The 17,936-nt window shown below is 36.9% G+C and overlaps 1 protein-coding gene and 1 pseudogene across 5 annotated transcripts in view; both read left to right on the top strand.

Annotated features, from left to right (window-relative positions):
• LOC110049587 (E3 ubiquitin-protein ligase TRIP12-like) overlaps positions 1 to 17,936 on the top strand; it is a 51,189-nt gene that overhangs the window by 26,874 nt on the left and 6,379 nt on the right. For all 5 annotated transcript variants that reach the window (XM_020755392.2, XM_020755391.2, XM_089293809.1 and 2 more), the window contains 34 exons: positions 182 to 289; positions 937 to 1,005; positions 1,592 to 1,645; positions 2,045 to 2,156; positions 2,428 to 2,495; positions 2,905 to 2,954; positions 3,338 to 3,366; positions 3,745 to 3,953; positions 5,725 to 6,311; positions 7,165 to 7,393; positions 7,918 to 7,987; positions 8,101 to 8,207; positions 8,979 to 9,005; positions 9,145 to 9,230; positions 9,391 to 9,475; positions 9,671 to 9,703; positions 10,214 to 10,285; positions 11,018 to 11,064; positions 11,148 to 11,190; positions 11,598 to 11,684; positions 12,045 to 12,092; positions 12,580 to 12,611; positions 13,114 to 13,141; positions 13,243 to 13,274; positions 13,606 to 13,687; positions 13,959 to 14,041; positions 14,508 to 14,623; positions 15,710 to 15,763; positions 15,950 to 16,032; positions 16,724 to 16,805; positions 16,891 to 16,951; positions 17,241 to 17,325; positions 17,410 to 17,478; positions 17,893 to 17,936. The exon at positions 17,893 to 17,936 is cut by the window's right edge and continues 55 nt beyond it. In XM_020755392.2, coding sequence (XP_020611051.2) covers positions 182 to 289; positions 937 to 1,005; positions 1,592 to 1,645; positions 2,045 to 2,156; positions 2,428 to 2,495; positions 2,905 to 2,954; positions 3,338 to 3,366; positions 3,745 to 3,953; positions 5,725 to 6,311; positions 7,165 to 7,393; positions 7,918 to 7,987; positions 8,101 to 8,207; positions 8,979 to 9,005; positions 9,145 to 9,230; positions 9,391 to 9,475; positions 9,671 to 9,703; positions 10,214 to 10,285; positions 11,018 to 11,064; positions 11,148 to 11,190; positions 11,598 to 11,684; positions 12,045 to 12,092; positions 12,580 to 12,611; positions 13,114 to 13,141; positions 13,243 to 13,274; positions 13,606 to 13,687; positions 13,959 to 14,041; positions 14,508 to 14,623; positions 15,710 to 15,763; positions 15,950 to 16,032; positions 16,724 to 16,805; positions 16,891 to 16,951; positions 17,241 to 17,325; positions 17,410 to 17,478; positions 17,893 to 17,936 — 3,071 coding nt within the window. The remainder of the gene's footprint in view (positions 1 to 181; positions 290 to 936; positions 1,006 to 1,591; positions 1,646 to 2,044; positions 2,157 to 2,427; positions 2,496 to 2,904; positions 2,955 to 3,337; positions 3,367 to 3,744; positions 3,954 to 5,724; positions 6,312 to 7,164; positions 7,394 to 7,917; positions 7,988 to 8,100; positions 8,208 to 8,978; positions 9,006 to 9,144; positions 9,231 to 9,390; positions 9,476 to 9,670; positions 9,704 to 10,213; positions 10,286 to 11,017; positions 11,065 to 11,147; positions 11,191 to 11,597; positions 11,685 to 12,044; positions 12,093 to 12,579; positions 12,612 to 13,113; positions 13,142 to 13,242; positions 13,275 to 13,605; positions 13,688 to 13,958; positions 14,042 to 14,507; positions 14,624 to 15,709; positions 15,764 to 15,949; positions 16,033 to 16,723; positions 16,806 to 16,890; positions 16,952 to 17,240; positions 17,326 to 17,409; positions 17,479 to 17,892) is intronic.
• Positions 3,963 to 5,803, top strand: LOC149109223 (uncharacterized; annotated as a pseudogene).

The raw sequence follows: 17,936 nt of genomic DNA, 5'->3' as shown, positions 1-17,936 counted from the left end.
AACAGCAAGTATTGTTATTGTTGTTGTTGGTGGTGGTGATGGTGGTGGTGTTGCAGTTGTCAGGAACTTTATTTTAGGGAGTTTCCTTGTTTTCCATAGTTCTGTTGCTGACTAACATGCTTTAGGGTTTAACCATTTCTGATTACATTATTGTTATTAATACGTGTGTGCCTATTTTCAGAGGTCGGCACTCTCTGTGGCTGCAAACTGTTGTCACAGCATTGGCGTGGGTGACTTTCACCTTGTTGCAGATTCTATTCCAATCTTAAGTGGGAGATTACAACATCAGGTACAGGTCCTCTGACATTAAGTGAATGTGGATCATCTGATAAAATGACTATGACATGATTGATAACAGGTTCATAGAGTGCATTTTTTATTGTTTAAAAGTTCACGTGTGTGACAGTTTAACAAAAAGATTCCATGTTGCTCTCTGTCTGTTCTGTAATGACAGATGACGTCAAAATGTGGTGAAGCAAAAAAGTGGCACATGAGCCATAGATTTTTGCAAATTTGTAATCATGGATTCAAATGTCTAAATTATGTTTGTTGTTCTTTTTAAATAACTGATCCTGAATTGACCCTCAATAACCTGAACGATAATGACTTAAGACTTTAAAAACCAATTTTGGTTCGCCTTGAAAGAAATTAACAATTCTACGCAAGTTGTATCCACAATAATTGTTAACATAAATTTTTATGAAAGTGTGCCTTCTTGGTCATGATAAAACAACACCTCCACGATTAAGTGTAATTCAAAGCCACCTTTTGTAATGTGAGCGCAAAGTCCTGCTTTCTCAAGCCAATGTTCATTTCCTTTAGAGATGAAAGAAATTGGGATTCCAATATATTAACTTATTAGCTTTGTCTGCTGTATTGATTCCACTTGCTGTGAATAAGTTGGTTGAATTTGTCTCTTGTTTTCAATCTTTGCAGGATAAGAAATCTGTAGAAAGCTGTTGTGTAGCATTTGCAAGACTGGTGGATAGCTTTCATACTAACGAGGTACGGATCATATGAATTGTAGTTTCTCTGGGACCAGGTGAACTGTCTGTCCATACTATGGAGGTGTTCATAAAGAGAGGTTGGACTGTAAATGAAGGAGAATTTGACTCTCAGCCAGTCTCCATACAGGGTCACACAAAGGTCTTTGCATATTTTGACACATTCAGGGGTTTTATTACAAGCTGTTGATGGTAACAGTTATCTAAACAGAGGGTAGCAGCGAAGGGAAATAAGCCAGGAAAGAGATTCAAAGTGGATGCAACTAAAACAACTAACAGTTTGGTCTAAAGTGGTACGAGTAATCTTTTGATCTCATTGCAATTTTGCTTAGAAAAATGAAATACTGGTACTTTCTGTAATTAATAAAACTAGTTGACATGAAGTTTGTGTTCAATATGTTTAGACTTAAATTTAAAGTTTGCATTTAACACAGTATCGAATTGAAATTTGTAAACATGTGATTGATTCACATTTATTTAATTAGTACTTTTTTGGCAGGGAGCATTTAACTTTGCTTGTATGGTAAAATTTATAGTTGGAAACACCATTACTAACAAGATGTATTTTTTGGTTTAAAAAATTTCAGAAACACCTTGAAGAGCTTGCTGCTCATGGGCTCCTCAATAATCTACAGCAGTTGGTAAAGTCTTGTCCCTTAACCTATTGTTACCATTTAGTTTATTTACATTTTTTTCTGGCTTCTTTAATTCATTTTCTCTACACAAAAGAAACATATGGAGGTCTAGTAAACCAGTAAATTATCTCAAGGTTAGCATTTGTGTCTGGTCAGAGCTGTCAAGGAAGATGCTTGTCTCTTGCAATGCCTTTTTACCTATACATACCTCCCTACATACACATTTTTATGAAATAAAAATTGTTAGGTAACCTAAGAAAAAGCTACATACTGGATAGCCAGTAATTTGATTCTAATTTCTTCTGGTTTATTTTTGTTATTACTCTTGCATTTCCAACCAGCATAGCAGTGTTAAGTGCCATGACACCGAACTAAATTGATTGATTGATTGATTTATGTACATAGTTGATGATGGCTCCGCCAGTTATTAGTACCAGCACTTTTGTGATGGTGGTTCGCATGCTGGCTGTGCTGTGCTCCAACAGTCCAGCAATTGCTGTGCAGCTGTTGAGACAAAGTAAGTTCTGTGTGTGTAACTGTCTTTATTCCATTGCTCTAACACCTCAAATGTAGCTTACGCTGATTTTCAACAGACACAAGGAAGGGCAGTTTAAGCGGTCATCTACTGCAGTTGTAACAGGCCAAAAATACTAGATGTACTATATTTTTATAGTTCCCTTTGCTGAAACTCTTCTAGCAAAATGTATGCTCTCATAAACCACTTGTTGTGCACGTCAACATGAAGAAACTACCATTTCTCACTTATGGATGGTAATGATGTGTTTCAGATGTGTCAGATACAATTCTGTATTTGTTGCTGGGTACCACAGAGCCAGAAGAGATAGAGAATGCTGAGGTACAACCTTTTGAGATGATTTTTTCTGAACCCTTTAACCTCTTTAAATACCCTATTTCTGTAAACCTAACAGTGTAGTGTCTTAATGTTAGGAAGATGAACACTGTGTTGTCCTGGAGAATATCCATACCACACCAATGGAAGGGTTTTTGGTTTGAAGCCTCTCACCTCTGGAAATTCTTCTTAAGCTTCATGTTTTAAAAATAACAAAACATCACATCACACTCCTCTAGGTCTACTGACATTAATAACTAACAGATTTGCTTTTCATGGAGGTTGTGTCCATATACCACAAATTAACATGCAGTTCCAGAAAAATCCAAACTAATCACAAGGAAGGGTAATTGAAATTCTGAGGGATTTCAAGCCAATATTAATTATTCAATTTTTGTCTTATCTCTTGATATAGCTGTTGTCAAGAAGTCCCCAAGAATTTTTTGAAATAACTTGTTTTATCAGGTTTGTTGCTTATTCAAAGTAGTCATGTAGTAACATAGTGCTTACAAATCAAGCTGTGAAGATATTTGTAGATCGTAGAAAATAAATCTCAGTAATAATTACTCTCATTACAATTTAATGTCAATCACTCCATTCTGTTTTCAATATATTGTAGTCATGAGCAATTTCAGAAAGGTTTTGTAAGCAGTGTATCTTTAATTAGTCTATAGCCAAGGTTTCTGGAGCTCTCCAAACTCAAAGTAATTTTATTTTTTGTTGTAGGGTAAAATGCTATTGTGCGTGTGTGTGTGTGCGCTAAGTTTTAATATGCCATCTCTGATACATATGTAACCCTCAATAAATAAAACTAAAAGATTAATAATTCTACCTTTTGTTTCTATTAGTGAACTTCTACCAAAATTGCCATCAAATGGTAAGTTTTTTATAGTATTGGTGAACTTTAGTTCAAGTTTTATACGGAAGAGTACCAGTTATAATGGAATTAAGTAAAGACATGAATGATTATTGCAGTTATCTACAAACATTTTAAGCAGTTGTGAAATTTAAACCTGCAAAAAACCAGGCTTAAATGGGATTCAAACCCATGACCTTGCGATAATGGTACAGTGCTCTAGATACCAACTGAGCTGTCAAGCCAACTGGGAGCTTGTCATGTTGTGAGTTCACTTGCAAAATGGAGTTAACTTCTCAATATCACGTGCATTAAGTTACCACGAAATACATTGTAACATCAAAGAATGCACCAGAGGTATGAATAGTTACACTAGGAATGTCGCCACTGTGTTTTTAGGTATATTCTCAGTGGATGCCCTGCTGTGTAAGCCACAGCAGAAGTCAGAACAGGGATTGTGGCAGTGGAGAGATGACAGAGGACTGTGGCACACATATTCCTGGATTGACAGCAAAATTATCGAGGCTGCATATCAGAGTGGGGAGGATGAGCTTACTCTCACCACTCTCGGTAGGACATACACTGTGGACTTCAACAGTATGCAGCAGGTAACTCCTTACATAGATAAAGAAGGACAGCAAAGATTGATTCTGCTAACCTGTTTACACCAGTCTGATAAAGTAAAGTAAGAGTAAAATCCTATATTTAAAACACGATTATCGTTTAAGCACTACATGCTTGAGGGGTCGTGTATCTAATTAATTATCTAATTATCTAATTACCTACTGATCAGTTTTGCCACCCAATTCACGTCATCTGATGAAATGATTCGTAAACTCCCAATCAACGAGTCAAAGTCCAAAGTCTTAACGATCACCGGAAAGTGTTTGGCGTCTAAGATCAATGATGATCTTGTTGTCACCGTTGAGGACAATAGGCTCGTAAATGTTAAAAGTGCAACGCTTTTAGGTTTGACAATCAATAGCTCACTCTCATTTGATTGTCATGTTGAAAATCTTTGCAATAAGCTTGCCTCGCGCATAGGTGTTTTGAGTAAAATCACAGCCTTTCTGTCACTTAAACAGCGATTGTTGTTCTATAATGCCATTATTCGCCCAGTAATGAGCTATGCTGACATCATTTGGTCGTCATGTGAGAAGGATCTGCTTTACAGAGTCTTGAAATTACAGAAGCGTGCAGCTAGGATCATTTTATATGCCGACCGCCTAGCCCCCTCTGTGACACTTTTCAATAAGCTGGGATGGATACCTTTTTATGAACAGAGTAAAATTAACAAATGTGCTATTTTTTATAAGTGCATAAATGGCTCTCTTCCGAACTATCTCAATAAACACTTAGTAATTAACAATACATAACATAACAGAAGCACGCGGTATGCCAGCTATAATTCTATCTGCCCTTATTATAAGCGTGAGACTGAAGGAGGCCGTTCTTTTGCTGTATCAGCAGCAAGACTTTGGAATAATGTGCCTCTAAATACCAGAAAATTGGACTCCGTTAAGTCCTTAAAAACTGAAAAAAAAAAAGCTATGGACCATTTTAGGATTTAACTTTTTAAATTTAAGTTAATCGTATTGTAATTAATATACTCGCGTCTCATAATCATTTTTAGGTTTTTGACTTTTATTATATTATATATTTGTATTCATAGTTTTATTTTCTGAGGGCCACAAGTTTATTAGCCTTTGGCTAATAAGTGTTTAACCCTCCTTAAATAAAGTCTTTATTATTATATTATTACATTTATTTGGAAAGTTACTTTTTTTCTGTTTTTACATACTTCCATGTAATCACTTGCATGTAGCAAGCACAATTGTTAACCTCCCTAATGAATCATCATGTGGTCTGAACTGGGAGGCAACAAGTATGTAAACATGCTAACCGAATCTGTCTACTTTGGAGATGGTGATATGAACTAAGAAGATTGGAAATAAGTGAGACAGACTACTCTGTGATTTGAACAGGCAAACAGTTTCAGGCCACACAACATGCCATATTATCTTCACTTGTTTTGTTTATTTCTTTTTGAATATAACATGTAATGTAGCATAATAGTAACTTCACAGATATGGGGTTGTCAAGTTCCTTATGAAATCCTGACGCATACTTTGTCTTTGGAATGACCAAGACGATGCTAATCTGATAGGTTAAACATTAGGGAAAGTTATCACTAAGGACAAGTTAATTTCTAAGTTATATTGATAACAAGGGGGAACACCACGAATTCCACAGGTATTGAAACAGTGTATGTTACAGCCTGTAAAATAAGCTACAATGAGGTTTTACCTACTCTTTGTCTCGTATGGTTTTAGCAAACCTGTTGCACATGAGCTTAATATCGTGAACTTTTCTCTGTAGACAAATGAAGACACTGGAACATCAAGGCAAATACAGCGATGTCCGGGAGGAAGTGAGACATCTACAGCCCCGTCCAAAACCGATGAAGCAAAAGCCCCAAGGAGTGATGAGCGTTTAGTAGTTTTATGCGAGGAAGCTGAATTAGCTTCATCTTACACTTGTGGAATGTTTTCTGCTTTGTACAAGATATTCAGCTCTTCAGTTGGACCTGCTGTTCGACACAAATGCGTGAACGCTATTCTGAGGGTGCTGTGTCATGCCCCTCCTGATCTTTTAGGTGTGGTCCTCAAAAGACATCCAATCTCCAGTTTGATAGGGGGAATGCTTCAATCAACAGACTTGAGAGTCATTACTAATGCTCTTCAAATGGCAGAAATTGTCATGCAGAAATTGCCTGATGTTTTCCATGTGTCATTCAGAAGGGAGGGGGTGATGCATAGAGTTAGAGACTTAGCCAATGGCCTGCTAGCAAATAAACCAAGTGTGTCAGATAAGAACTGTTCATCAGAGTGTCTGGCAAACAGCAGTGAAAATGAAAGCCCAGGACAGAGAGCCACTGAAAATACTTCATCATTACCAGTCACAAGGTCTGAGTTCTCTTTATTTGTTTGATGTACATTTTACCAATGGTGACAAGTTAGATTACTTGTTCCAACAGCATTCTATTGTGGGATTGTTTGTTTGCTCAGACATTTACCAGGCCCTCTGTGGCAAGCTAAGTTCTACAATTCAGTTGATATTTTATAGCTGGTGTTTTATTTAAGACACCCACCTCTGCATTTTGACTTCTGCGCATTTTCTCCAGTATTCTGTTCACATGTTGGTAACTGAAATTCGATAACTCTCATATTTTCTGGAAACGTTTCCAGGAAATTTCCATACTTTTTGCCTTCATTTGGAAAGTTCCAGGATTTTTGATGAAATGGAAGGCACCCAAGATTTTTGAAAAGTGCTCAAAATTGAAAATTGCGTGAAAGTTATAGTGGTTGTGACCTTCAGAAAATATCTGGTTCTTGGGATCATTGGAAAGAATCAACAAAACTTTTATGACATCAAAACGTAGCTCCTAAGGCGCATTTTGGTATTTTTAAGGCAATTTCATCCAATTTTTATACCCAATATGGCTCGCACAAAATTCAAGTTTTACCAATTTCAAGTTCCGATGGTTATGATTTCCACAAAAACATTGATTGCCCTAAAAAGGACCTGATACCAAACTTCGATCTATTTCATTTTCTTGTAAGTGGTGTGGGTGTCACTTCGATACAATCAAGGGAAGACTGGTAAAAAGCTGATTGAAGATGTTAAGTATGGTCCAGAAAAAAAGTCAATATGTCAGTTATGTATCCCTTGAAAATTTTATATAGGTTCTGGACTTGAATGTTCCTGAAGAGCTCTTAATTTCTTGACGACAATCTCTTACTTCAATCTGCATTACAGGAGATTAGGAGATGTGTTGCGAAGAAAACGGTATTCCAAAAGGCCTGGTAGAGGCAAGGCGTCAAGCTTTCCTAGCACATCAGAAGTACAAGTAGAGGTTAACCGACAGCAGATTGGAGGACCTTCTTCAAAGACAATGCTTCACGAAAGCAGAGCGGCTTTTCTGGCGTCTCAATCATCGACAAGATTGAATTCAAGATCTGCACTGCTCTCAGAGAGACCAGCTAAGGTGCAGTATATGGTGTCGTTTTTTTTGACTATGTTGCTTCTACATATGGACACGTTTACCAACACATCAACGAACACGCCAGCTCAAGATCTTTGATTGGAAAGCATATGAAACTACAACTACAACAAGTAGTCGAAAAACCATCGATTACCGATCATTTCTCCATTATAAAAAAAAGTGCCGGAATAAACTCGAAATGCTACTTGCTGGTGATTAGTAACTTACATTTACCCACTTAACGCATACTGGAATGCAATCCATTTCAACTCAACTCCTTCATAACAACTTTGACATGCACGTTAACGACCTCAATCTTGAGAATGAAGCTTGATGAATCGAAACGCCGATTGACGTTACTTTTAATCTTTCTTGTCAAATGCTTTAACAAGCAACTCATTATTCCATCTAGTCATAAGCTTTGATATTAGGACATAGATATCTTTATCTACCTGTGATCATTGAGCACACATAAAGTAACACAAATGCATGTGTCATAATTATATTGGATATATTATTTCTTGAAGATGGAGGCATCTGTTGGGAGCACTGTGTCAGAAAACCGAGATAAAATTATGAATTGGATCAAAGACCAAGGTAAAACTAAATAAAAAACATACATTAATTTTATAACTGATCTTCAGATAATCGTAGCGATCCTAAAGAAAGTGCATCTTGTAATAATACAGATGTAAAACTCTTTCTTGCAGCATCTAAGTTCTGTGCTGAGTATTTTGATCAACAGAAGGGAGATTCTCACCCTGCACTCAGTGTGTTACGTCAGCTAAAGAGTGCTTCAGAAGAGTTGGCTTTAGATGTAAGTTTGTGACAGTTATCCTGTTTGCATGATTGAGCTGCCAGATGGATAATTATAAGTTAGGCATTTCAAGAAAGTACTGTGTTCAGTGCGGGCACTACAAAACGTTTTTTGAATATATTTTAATACAAATACATTGGTTACAGTGCGACTACTCCAACGAAGGGCGCCTAAAAATTTTTCGAATAAAAATCGTGGAGGTTAGGAATAGTGTTCTTACAAATGATCCATAATGACCACAAATCTGTTGCCTTTGTAATGTACAGCTTGATTACATGGATAATTTGTTTGGAAAACTATTGTTGATCTCCACGATTTAGAGTAGTCGCACTGTAAAGCTGAGGGAAAAAGTCATGGAAGTCGTGAAGTCAGTAAAATAATGTGCTGGGTCCATTGAAGGGCTAGAAACCTAACACTAACGATGATACACACAACTGCAACTTGATAAACTTTATTGAGAATATGTAGTAATTTATCTAAAGTAGTAAAAAAACACAAACATAAAAAGAAAGAAACTAATACAAATGTAATACATTAGTTGTAATCTGGTTGAAAAAAAGTAGTTTGCCAGTTGAAGTGGACTCCAATTGGCGAATAATGAAATCCTATTAGGGTAAATTCAAATATCATTCGCCTCGTTATTTGTCTGAAGGACTAAGCAGGCTTTACACTTGAAAATAACCTGAAAGGGTCCATTGTTCAAAATAATTGCAAGCAATGGTGATTAATATTTCTTCAATGAATTGATTGTTTGTTTGTTTCTTATCGCAGAAACAAAAATTTACGTCAGCACTCAAGGTAAATAATAATTATTTCGTTTTTGGTTGTTTGACACATGCTCTACTTGTGACGAGAAAACGGTAATCATGTTAAGCACAAGGATCAACACTGTTTAAATTGAATCACCTTAAAATATGTCGTTTGTTTGTGTGAACAGGAAGTCTCCAATGTGTTAACTAATGAAGACAACAGTGCCTGTGCATTTGAGATCCTTCACAGTGGACTGGTACCAAATCTCCTTAGGTATGCTGTTTAATGCGGTATGATTTGCCTCGGTTCTTATTAGATCTGGAAATTCAGTTTGTAATGCAGGTGTGGTTTTGTTTTAATTGTTACATACACGGCCAATGTGAAACAATTAACCATTACTTTTTTCTTTCCTGGTTTAATTTGTTTTTTTCAGATATCTAACGTCTACAGAAGGTAGTGACACCCTTCCTCAGGAAAAGAGACTCAGAATATTTTTTCATGTTTTTATGGGATTACCGGTAAGTGTAACGTTAACAGCCAGTAACTTTATTTCTTCATGTGGTAAGTAAGTAAGTAAGTAACTAAGTAAGTAAAGACTTTATTTAAAGAGGATTTGCACTGTTGGTGTGTTGACCTTTCTCACCCCAGCACAAAATCAATGGTAGAGTAAAAATGAAAGGTCATAAACGTCATCGTTATTTTCTTTGCTGTAGGAAACAAACTCAACTGAAGACCTGAAAATTGTGGTAGGTATAGTTCTTCTTCTATAAAATCTTAGAATATTCCAAGGGTTTTGAATTAAAAACACATCATTACTGGCTTTGGCCCGTTATATCACATGTACAACTCAGACATGTATGTCTCGCCCAATTGACAATCAGCACTGAATTCATTGATTGACTGCCCAACTCCAAATGCCTTTAGATACAGCCCCAGATGCTGAGAATGATGGAACTATCACACAACCCAAACTGGTGAAACACCTAAAAACACCTAAAATCGGCATACAGCTTAGTAAACATCATACAGCCTAAACATCATAGACTCGGTCATTAAACTGAGTTGAATATAACTAAGAGGTGAACTCTAGGTGATGAATATTTCGAGTGTTCGTGACCTCGCTAGGAAACACTTATGTGTTTAGGAGAGAAGCTTTTCAGTCTAAACGTTATTATTATTACTGTGCGAAGTAGTTGATTGGAAAATCACTTGGTGAGCTTTAAATCAGAGCGCTGATTTGGTTTTTTATTTGACAGAGTGAACCCGAAACAGCCTCCATGACTGCGTTGATACAGAAACTTCATTTGTGCATTAACCAGTTAGAACAGGTAAATGATGTACAGTAATACTGTGGTAACATCAACCTTTCTTCTCAAACTCATAATATAATTCATCAAGTTTAAACATAGGAAATCATGACCGTGGCGTTGTTTGGATATGTGATCTTAATTAGCATAGATTTGTACAATTTTATTTCTCCGTTTTCTCTTTAGTTTTAGTTTCGATTGAGAAGATACATATATCAAACATTCAAGACAGTGTTTGATCACATTTCCAAACACGTCAAAGTTCGTCAAAAATACTCCCCCTACGCGTCGTAATTTCAACTCTCTTCTCGGTGTTTGGAAATGTGGTCAAACACGGTCTTTCGTGTTTGATATATTTCTTCTCATACCAGTGCTGTACTGATTAAAAAAGGATATATTAACACGATTTTTGTGTGATTCAATGTGGTTGTAGCTTGCATATGGCTCTGTCCTTTTTCAGTAAATTGCGATTGCTTTAACTACTTTGATTTCAAAGACGTAACTCACCTGACTAGTTTTCACAGATAGCTTTTTTTCATGAAAAAAAAGCAGACGTCAGTTTGCATTTGTGGGCTATGAATGTCATTACTTGAAAAATGTTGGTTGTAAGTAATGTAGTTGGAACTTTCTTGTAGAAAGCAATGTTTATCTTAAACTGAAAGCCTGGGAATACATTCTTCCGACGAATGAGTTCAGTAACCCTCAAAGTATGAAAAGTATGAAAAGAAAACGTTATTTTACCTGTTTTTCCAGCTTCCAGTCAAAGTTCACGACACACCAGGAGGAGCTGTTGGAGCAAGGTACTTGCCAAAGTAATATCCTGTTGAGATATGTACCAAATAAGACCAGCTTCACTCAAAGGTTTGTGATTGTTGCTTTTCAGGGGATCACAAGCTCTGAGATTCTTCAGTTCTCATCAAATCAAGGTTTGTTTATTCATAAACTCAAAATATTGTCCTTACTGCTTGGCTTGCGACTTCGACGTTATTTCTTATTTTTAATCATCACCATATTTTGATAATATCCACAAAGAGAAAAAACTTTAATGTTTTTTTTGTGTGTGTGCGTGTGAACTGTGATTTTCTACAGGGTAAAGTGTAAGGAAATATTGAGATTAGAGAGAACCATAACATATTGCAAGTACCACTCTTACATATTAAAATAACATGGCTACAAAATGCGCTACATGTAGTCAACTATTGTACTGTTCTAACAGTGCAGAATATATTTTGTAATTGCTGAACGGCTGGGCTTACTTTCCAGCAACTTTTTCCATGCAAACCTTGCATTTTGAACTTTCCAACTTAGCTAATGCACTGCACTTGCTCATTAGTGCCTTCTACAAAGACACCCTGATTGCGAGGGCTTGCGGCAGTGGAAACGTGGCCCAGTGAAAATTGATCCTCTAGCTCTTGTTCAGGTAAACGCCAGCTTCAGTTTATTACTTGCTTTAGAGTGGTTTTCATTTGAGTGTCGAAAAATAATTGGTTTTGCATCAACTACACTACACGATTGGCTGAAAAAACTCGCGCTACTTTTTCATCCAATCAGAAGTAAAACCAAAACCAATCGTGACTCATTTGCACTCTTTTTCCCGCGCTTTGCGTCAGCTACATGTAATTACTTCAAGTTTTGATTGGTTCACTTGATTGTTTGTGTCCTTTGTGATTGGCTAGAGTGATTCTTTACGACACTCAATTGAAAACTGCGCAATTTTGCTTCTGACATATTAATTGAATAAGGTTTTAATATTACCTGCATCACTGATTATTACTCTTAGGCTATTGAGAGGTATCTAGTTGTTCGAGGCTATGGAAAGAAGCGAGAGGTTAGTGACAATGTGTCCCTTTGCTTGCAAGGCCGTACCTAACTTATAAATTGTAGTGTCTTCAGATTTCTTATATGCAAATAAGAAAAAAAGAAATGCAAATCAAGTCATACATGGTTGAATTGTTCATTACATCGGATTGTTTGCTATGCGAAACAATAACTGCCGTTTAAAAAAAAAAAGAAATGAAGGTGGCTGTTAACCTTGGTGAAGTGTAATGAAGCATTTTGGTAAACTGATTATTGCATAATCTGGAAATTTTCCTGTAGACTCAAACGCGAAACATTTTTAAAGCCCCTTGGCAATCTTAGCCTCTGACAGTGGTAAATGATGAAACTTGCAACTGATTTTTGCATAATACGAGCGGTGCGAGCTTCATTTGAACAATTCTACTATTTAAATCAGACTGTATGTTTTTTGGAGCAAGTTGTGTAGTAGATATCTAAATTGCATTCGAAGTTTCATGATTGGTTTGTTTTTATGACAGAATCCAGATGATGATGGTAGTGAAGATGATGGGTAGGCAAATAACGATAAACTACAGTAGCAAAATAGATGATGTATATTTATATATTTTTGTGACTTAATGATATGATAGTCATTTTAAGTCCGAAGTGTTTTTTTTCTTCCTGAAATGTAACGGCTGATTTAAACTTGTCATCCCACTAAATTCAAAATGGCACGTTTCTTTCATTACTTACTTATCCAGGGATGGCAAGAGCAGAAGTGTTGTAAATTAGTCAAAGAGACCTTTCGTTTCTACGATCTTTATTTATCCATAAAGGATTGGGATTTGCTCTTTTACAATTGTTGGTCGTTTTTTTGTAACTTGTGGATTTCCTTTGTAAAGTTAAACTTAAGTGCTTAATTTCTCTCATAAGAAACGAAAATTCTTAGTGCTTTTAAATGATCTTTTGGTACGCCAGTGTTGTTTTTTTTTCAGCCTGTAATCAACGTTTCTTTTATTTTGACCCTGCTCGAGTAGTGAGGCACTGACCATGTTTTTAACTGACATTTTCAGGTCAGACGACGACATCGATGAGTCTTTGGTAAGAACTGTGGTTATTTATCTTGGAGTTGATCTTTCCATCAAATTAACATAGTACATGTATCTGCTCGAAGTTTAAAAGATTGTGTTTTGTTCCTACAGGCGACTGAACTACAAGGACAAAACAACTCAAGGTTTGCTGAGATTTTTATATTTCTATTCTATACTATTTTTGGTTAGTGATGTTTTCAAGCTGTAATAGACCCCTTGCATAAATGGCTGCCAATTATAAATTCTTTTGTAAGTATTAAGACTAGCCTTACTAACCTCGTTTTTAAGTTGATAATTCAAACGAATTTTTAGTCTCGAACGACGTTGGAGAGGCTAATTTAAATGCATACAAAAGAATTTTAATTGGTAGCCATTTATGAAAAGGGTCTATGTTGTAGCTCACTTTATCGTAACAACACAAACTGAGCCGACTGCCATAGGTTTATGTAACAATTGGTGACTGTTTTGATGTAGGCATCAACTGGAGATTTTGTTAGGAGATCATCTTCTTCCCTACAACATGACAGTCTATCAAGCTATCAAGCAGTTTGCTCAGGTACGTTATTATACAGAACTGCTTCAAAAGTTTCTAGTTCAAGTGATTTCGTGTTATAACCCGTGAAAAAGTGACCACACAATAAGATTCCATTTCCTCTCAAATGTGTTCTGGACTCATTATCCTTGAGAAGCAAAATGAAACTTAATATTGTAGAAGCAAAGTTATCATGTCCGTTTTAACGGAAAAACAAGATTAAACTCCGTTTCCCCTTCGAACCTCATGGAATCATATTTTTTAAATTTGTATTGGTACATATTTTGTCTTGTAGGGCGATGAAGACAAAGACTTTGATGATGATCACGGTGGGATCCTAGGCAGACCTAGTATCTGGGTCTCAACACACACAATATGGTAAGGGGGGAGGAGGGGGGGTGGTGGTGGCACACAAACTGTTGTCTTATTCACTAACTGGTATCACATAAACTTTACCTCATGTTGGGACTCATAGTATCTCTGTTTTGAGCAAGTGCTTTACATGGTCTTGGGTGACTAGTACAATCACAAAGTTACCAATCTTGGCTCAAAGCTGTTTATCGACATTTTTTAATTAAGTGATTGTTGCTGTTGGTTAGACAGCGTGGCAGAGTTCATCTCCTAGTTCATCTCCTCGGTCATATTTGTTAATAAAGCAGGCGATCCGCCTTGTGCCAGTTGGAATTCGTAACCATTTTGTTGTATTATATTATTTTTACATAAAAAGCCCATTACAGTGAGGGCATAATTCAATTTTAATTTTTTTTATCACTGTCGTTGCTTCTGTTTCTACCGTTGTTTTTATTCTCATAATAACAATCTCTATACCACTGTGTCATTTTAGGTTTCGACCTCTGAGTCAAAACCAAAGGGAACAGCAAACTGTTAATAGCAGTAAACCCAAGTCTGGTGCCACTAGTACTGGTTCACGACTGTCCAGGAAAACATGGAAGGAAGATGGTGAGTATTTGATGATGCACACTGTAAATAACTGAAAGAATTTGAGCACCTATTCCTTTATCTCCAATGAAAACACCATTTTCGAGTTGTCAGGTCATCGGTTGCACATTCAGGAAGGGACTGAATAACGTCCATATGTCTTTGATGAAACGGGATCGCAGTCGTTTTTAAATTGTTTCAGGTAGTACTTGGCGATTGTTATGGATTAAATAAATTTTCTGTTTGAAAGATCTCTTGGTCTCTGGATGATACTTATCAAAAATTACGCTGTATACAGCTGTTTCGACAAAGGTTGTTCCACAATCGTAAAAGCGTCCGCGATTGGTATTATGGTTAGTAATGGTGTGGCTTTGCATGATTGAGGTTCACAGTGTTTCAGCAAGAGGAAGGAGAAAGCATGATTACAAGTGCTTGTGCTGTTTCCTTCTATCACGCTGAAACAACTCGAGGTCCTCATGCTTCAAACAAGGAACCGTAATCAACCATTACTCATAGTACCTTTCGACTTTGTTGCGTACGCTTTTATGCCTTGGTAGGACAACCTTTCCCGAAAGAAGCCCTGTTTGGTAAAGATGTTAAATAGCTCTAAAAAGAACAGTTGCAATTCACCACCTTTAGAAATTATGACGGCTTATCTTTAAGGACATGTGTCGTGTCTTTTGTATGCGTGTCGACCGAAAATATTTTAAGAACGCCTGCTAGCACGTGAATTCAAATAATTGACAAGTCAAATGAACATCCATCGAATAGAATATCAATAGAATCCGACTGATGTGATAAGTTTCGCATGCACGTGACATTTTGTTTTGAATAAGTACGTTCAACTTTACTCTTTGAGAGTTAGTATGTAAGTTAGTTCGCGAAGTTCGCGAAGAAAGTTTCGTAAGAAAGTTCAGAGAATTTCGATGCGAACGTAGATTGAGATATGATGCGTAGAAACGCATATTAAGGCTAAGAAAATTAGTACGACGCTGTGGAACTCGGAAGTAAAGGTCAGGACTCGTAACTTTTATTAATATTTGTAGTGCCGTATAAAAAGAAAATTTAAATAGATGTAGCCACTTCACTGATCTTTGTCTCTTCCAGATTCAGAAGTGTCCTTAAGTCAGCTCCTTTCGGATTGTGAACCTCAAAACTTTAGTAAGTTGAAACAAAACCTTGAACAATTTTTTAAATACAATCTACAGACAGCAAATCAAATTTGCTACCAACTTAACTTGCTGGGGTAATAGAAACGCCTTGTTGGAGCAACCTTCACTAGAATTGTTATATTCGCGGATACAGTTTTACAGTTTTAACGTTCATGTTTTTTTTGTCTCGTTTTAGCCACTTGTGATCCAAGTATCGAAGTGATTAGTCTCATGAAAGCTTTACATGTTCTCAACCTTCATTGGACAACACTTTATGAGGTTAGTGCGCCTAACTGGAAATTAAGCTCCTAAAGTTTAAAAAGGGGTCAAGTCTGCATACGAGCCGTGGCCCACCAGGCCGGAGCTTATCCCGGTTTCTGTAGCACGAAGTGACTAGGAGTATTTTTACTCCCCTCCTAAATTGTGTCTGGGTCAAATGACGGTGCCAAATGAATGGAAAGTTCTACGGTGTTATAAAACCATCAAGCCTTTCATGCAGTTAGCCTAAGTTTTGGGTGTTTCAGTCTGTGGGAAAAAGAAGCAATTGAGTATTCTTGCTGTAATCAATGACTCAAGCTCCTTTAAGTCCTGGGCAAACGGACCGGCAAGTAGTCGCAAGTAGCCTCAAATTCAAACGTTAACGGACTCGCAAGTTTCCTCGCAAGTACACCTAAGACGCGAAAACAAAACCATTTCAAGGCTTTCAAGGCTATATTTCATTGGCTAATAGGTTGCTATAGCAACGAATGGACGTCACTCAACTTGCGTTGACTTGGGTGGGGTGGCGAAACAGTGAAAAACTTGCGTCGACTTGCGTGCAAATTTGATCTCGACCAAAGTGGGCGCAAGTCATCGCAAGTCAACGGAGGTGCACGCAAGGCAAGTTTTTAACTTGCGTCTACTTGCGAGCCCGTTTGACCAGGGCTTTTTAGAGACAGAAAGAAATCTTATTTTAATTTGCTTTTTTCAGGGACAAAGCCGCAGAGCGTTCTTATCTTCTAATGAATTTATCAACAATAAACTCGCGGCAAAAATTACCCGACAATTGCAAGGTAATGTTCCGTTGTTTGCGGTCAGGATGAGATACGTACCGGTATGTGAAGTTCGTGACATTTACTCTTTTTCGATTTCGATCAGATCCCATTACAGTGATAACTGGTAACTTTCCTGCCTGGGTAGAAGAGCTTCCTCGAAAATGGTAAGCTTTTGTAATCTGCAAACTAGTTCGTTTTGTTGTACGTCTCCATCTTCATGTTTCCACTCCGGTAGCCTTGGCTTTTTCAGATGGGGCTAAATTTTATTGTATCTCTATTGTTTTGTAGTAAATATCCTGTTGTTGTTGTTATTATTGTTGTTACGTTATTGTCTTTGCTGCTGTTATCGTTGTTACTCTTATTAGAGAGAATCCAGACTCATAACTCACTGACCCAAACCTGCTTTCTTATTTGTTTTATTGTAGTAACGTAATCTATATTGTTACATTGCAGTCCGTTCCTGTTTCCGTTTGAATGCCGACAGCAGCTGTTTTACTGCACTGCAATGGATAGAGACAGGGCCCTTAGCAAACTACAGGTATATATCTACTTTGTTGTACTGCTGGTGTGTTGAGGGTTTTAACAGGCCGTTTGTATTTACAATGGCTTCTTTCTTCCACAGGAGACATTACCAGAGCTTATGAATACCGACGCATCGGATCGTGTAGCACCGAGATTTGACAGAAAAAAGGTGAATTTTACAAGCCAAAGGGAATAGTGTGGGTGTAAATTCCTGTGAAGCCAGTGGTTGATTAATCCAACTCTTTATCTGCTTATCAAAGGTAGTCAATCGAAAACGATGTACTGCAGAAAGATTGAATAAGAACTGAAAAGTAAAAATGGAACCTTTAAACTACTTTTTGCTTGAGCTGTAGAAAATGAATTTGGTGTCAATTGATGTCAAACTATTTTGATTAAGTATTAATTTGTCCAGATTTATGGCCAGAATTCCAAGACAAAGAAAACATAAGTCAAACTAATTTGAAATCAGTTTGAATTAAATTGATTTTAAACTGCAGGTTATATATTCTGTGCGCATATTTGTGTGATGATGAATGTGATTGTGTTGTGAATGACAGCAGTTTTCTCTGTTGTACTCTTGTAGCACACTGTTTCTCGTGTGGGGTTGTTAGATCAGGCAGAGAAGCT

This window comes from Orbicella faveolata, unplaced genomic scaffold, assembly GCF_042242905.1.
Source record: "Orbicella faveolata isolate gen_17 unplaced genomic scaffold, um_ofav_v1 contig_25, whole genome shotgun sequence".
NCBI lineage: Eukaryota > Metazoa > Cnidaria > Anthozoa > Scleractinia > Merulinidae > Orbicella > Orbicella faveolata.
The sequence above is the reverse complement of the archived record's forward strand: the minus strand, read 5'-3'. Positions and strand labels throughout refer to the sequence as shown.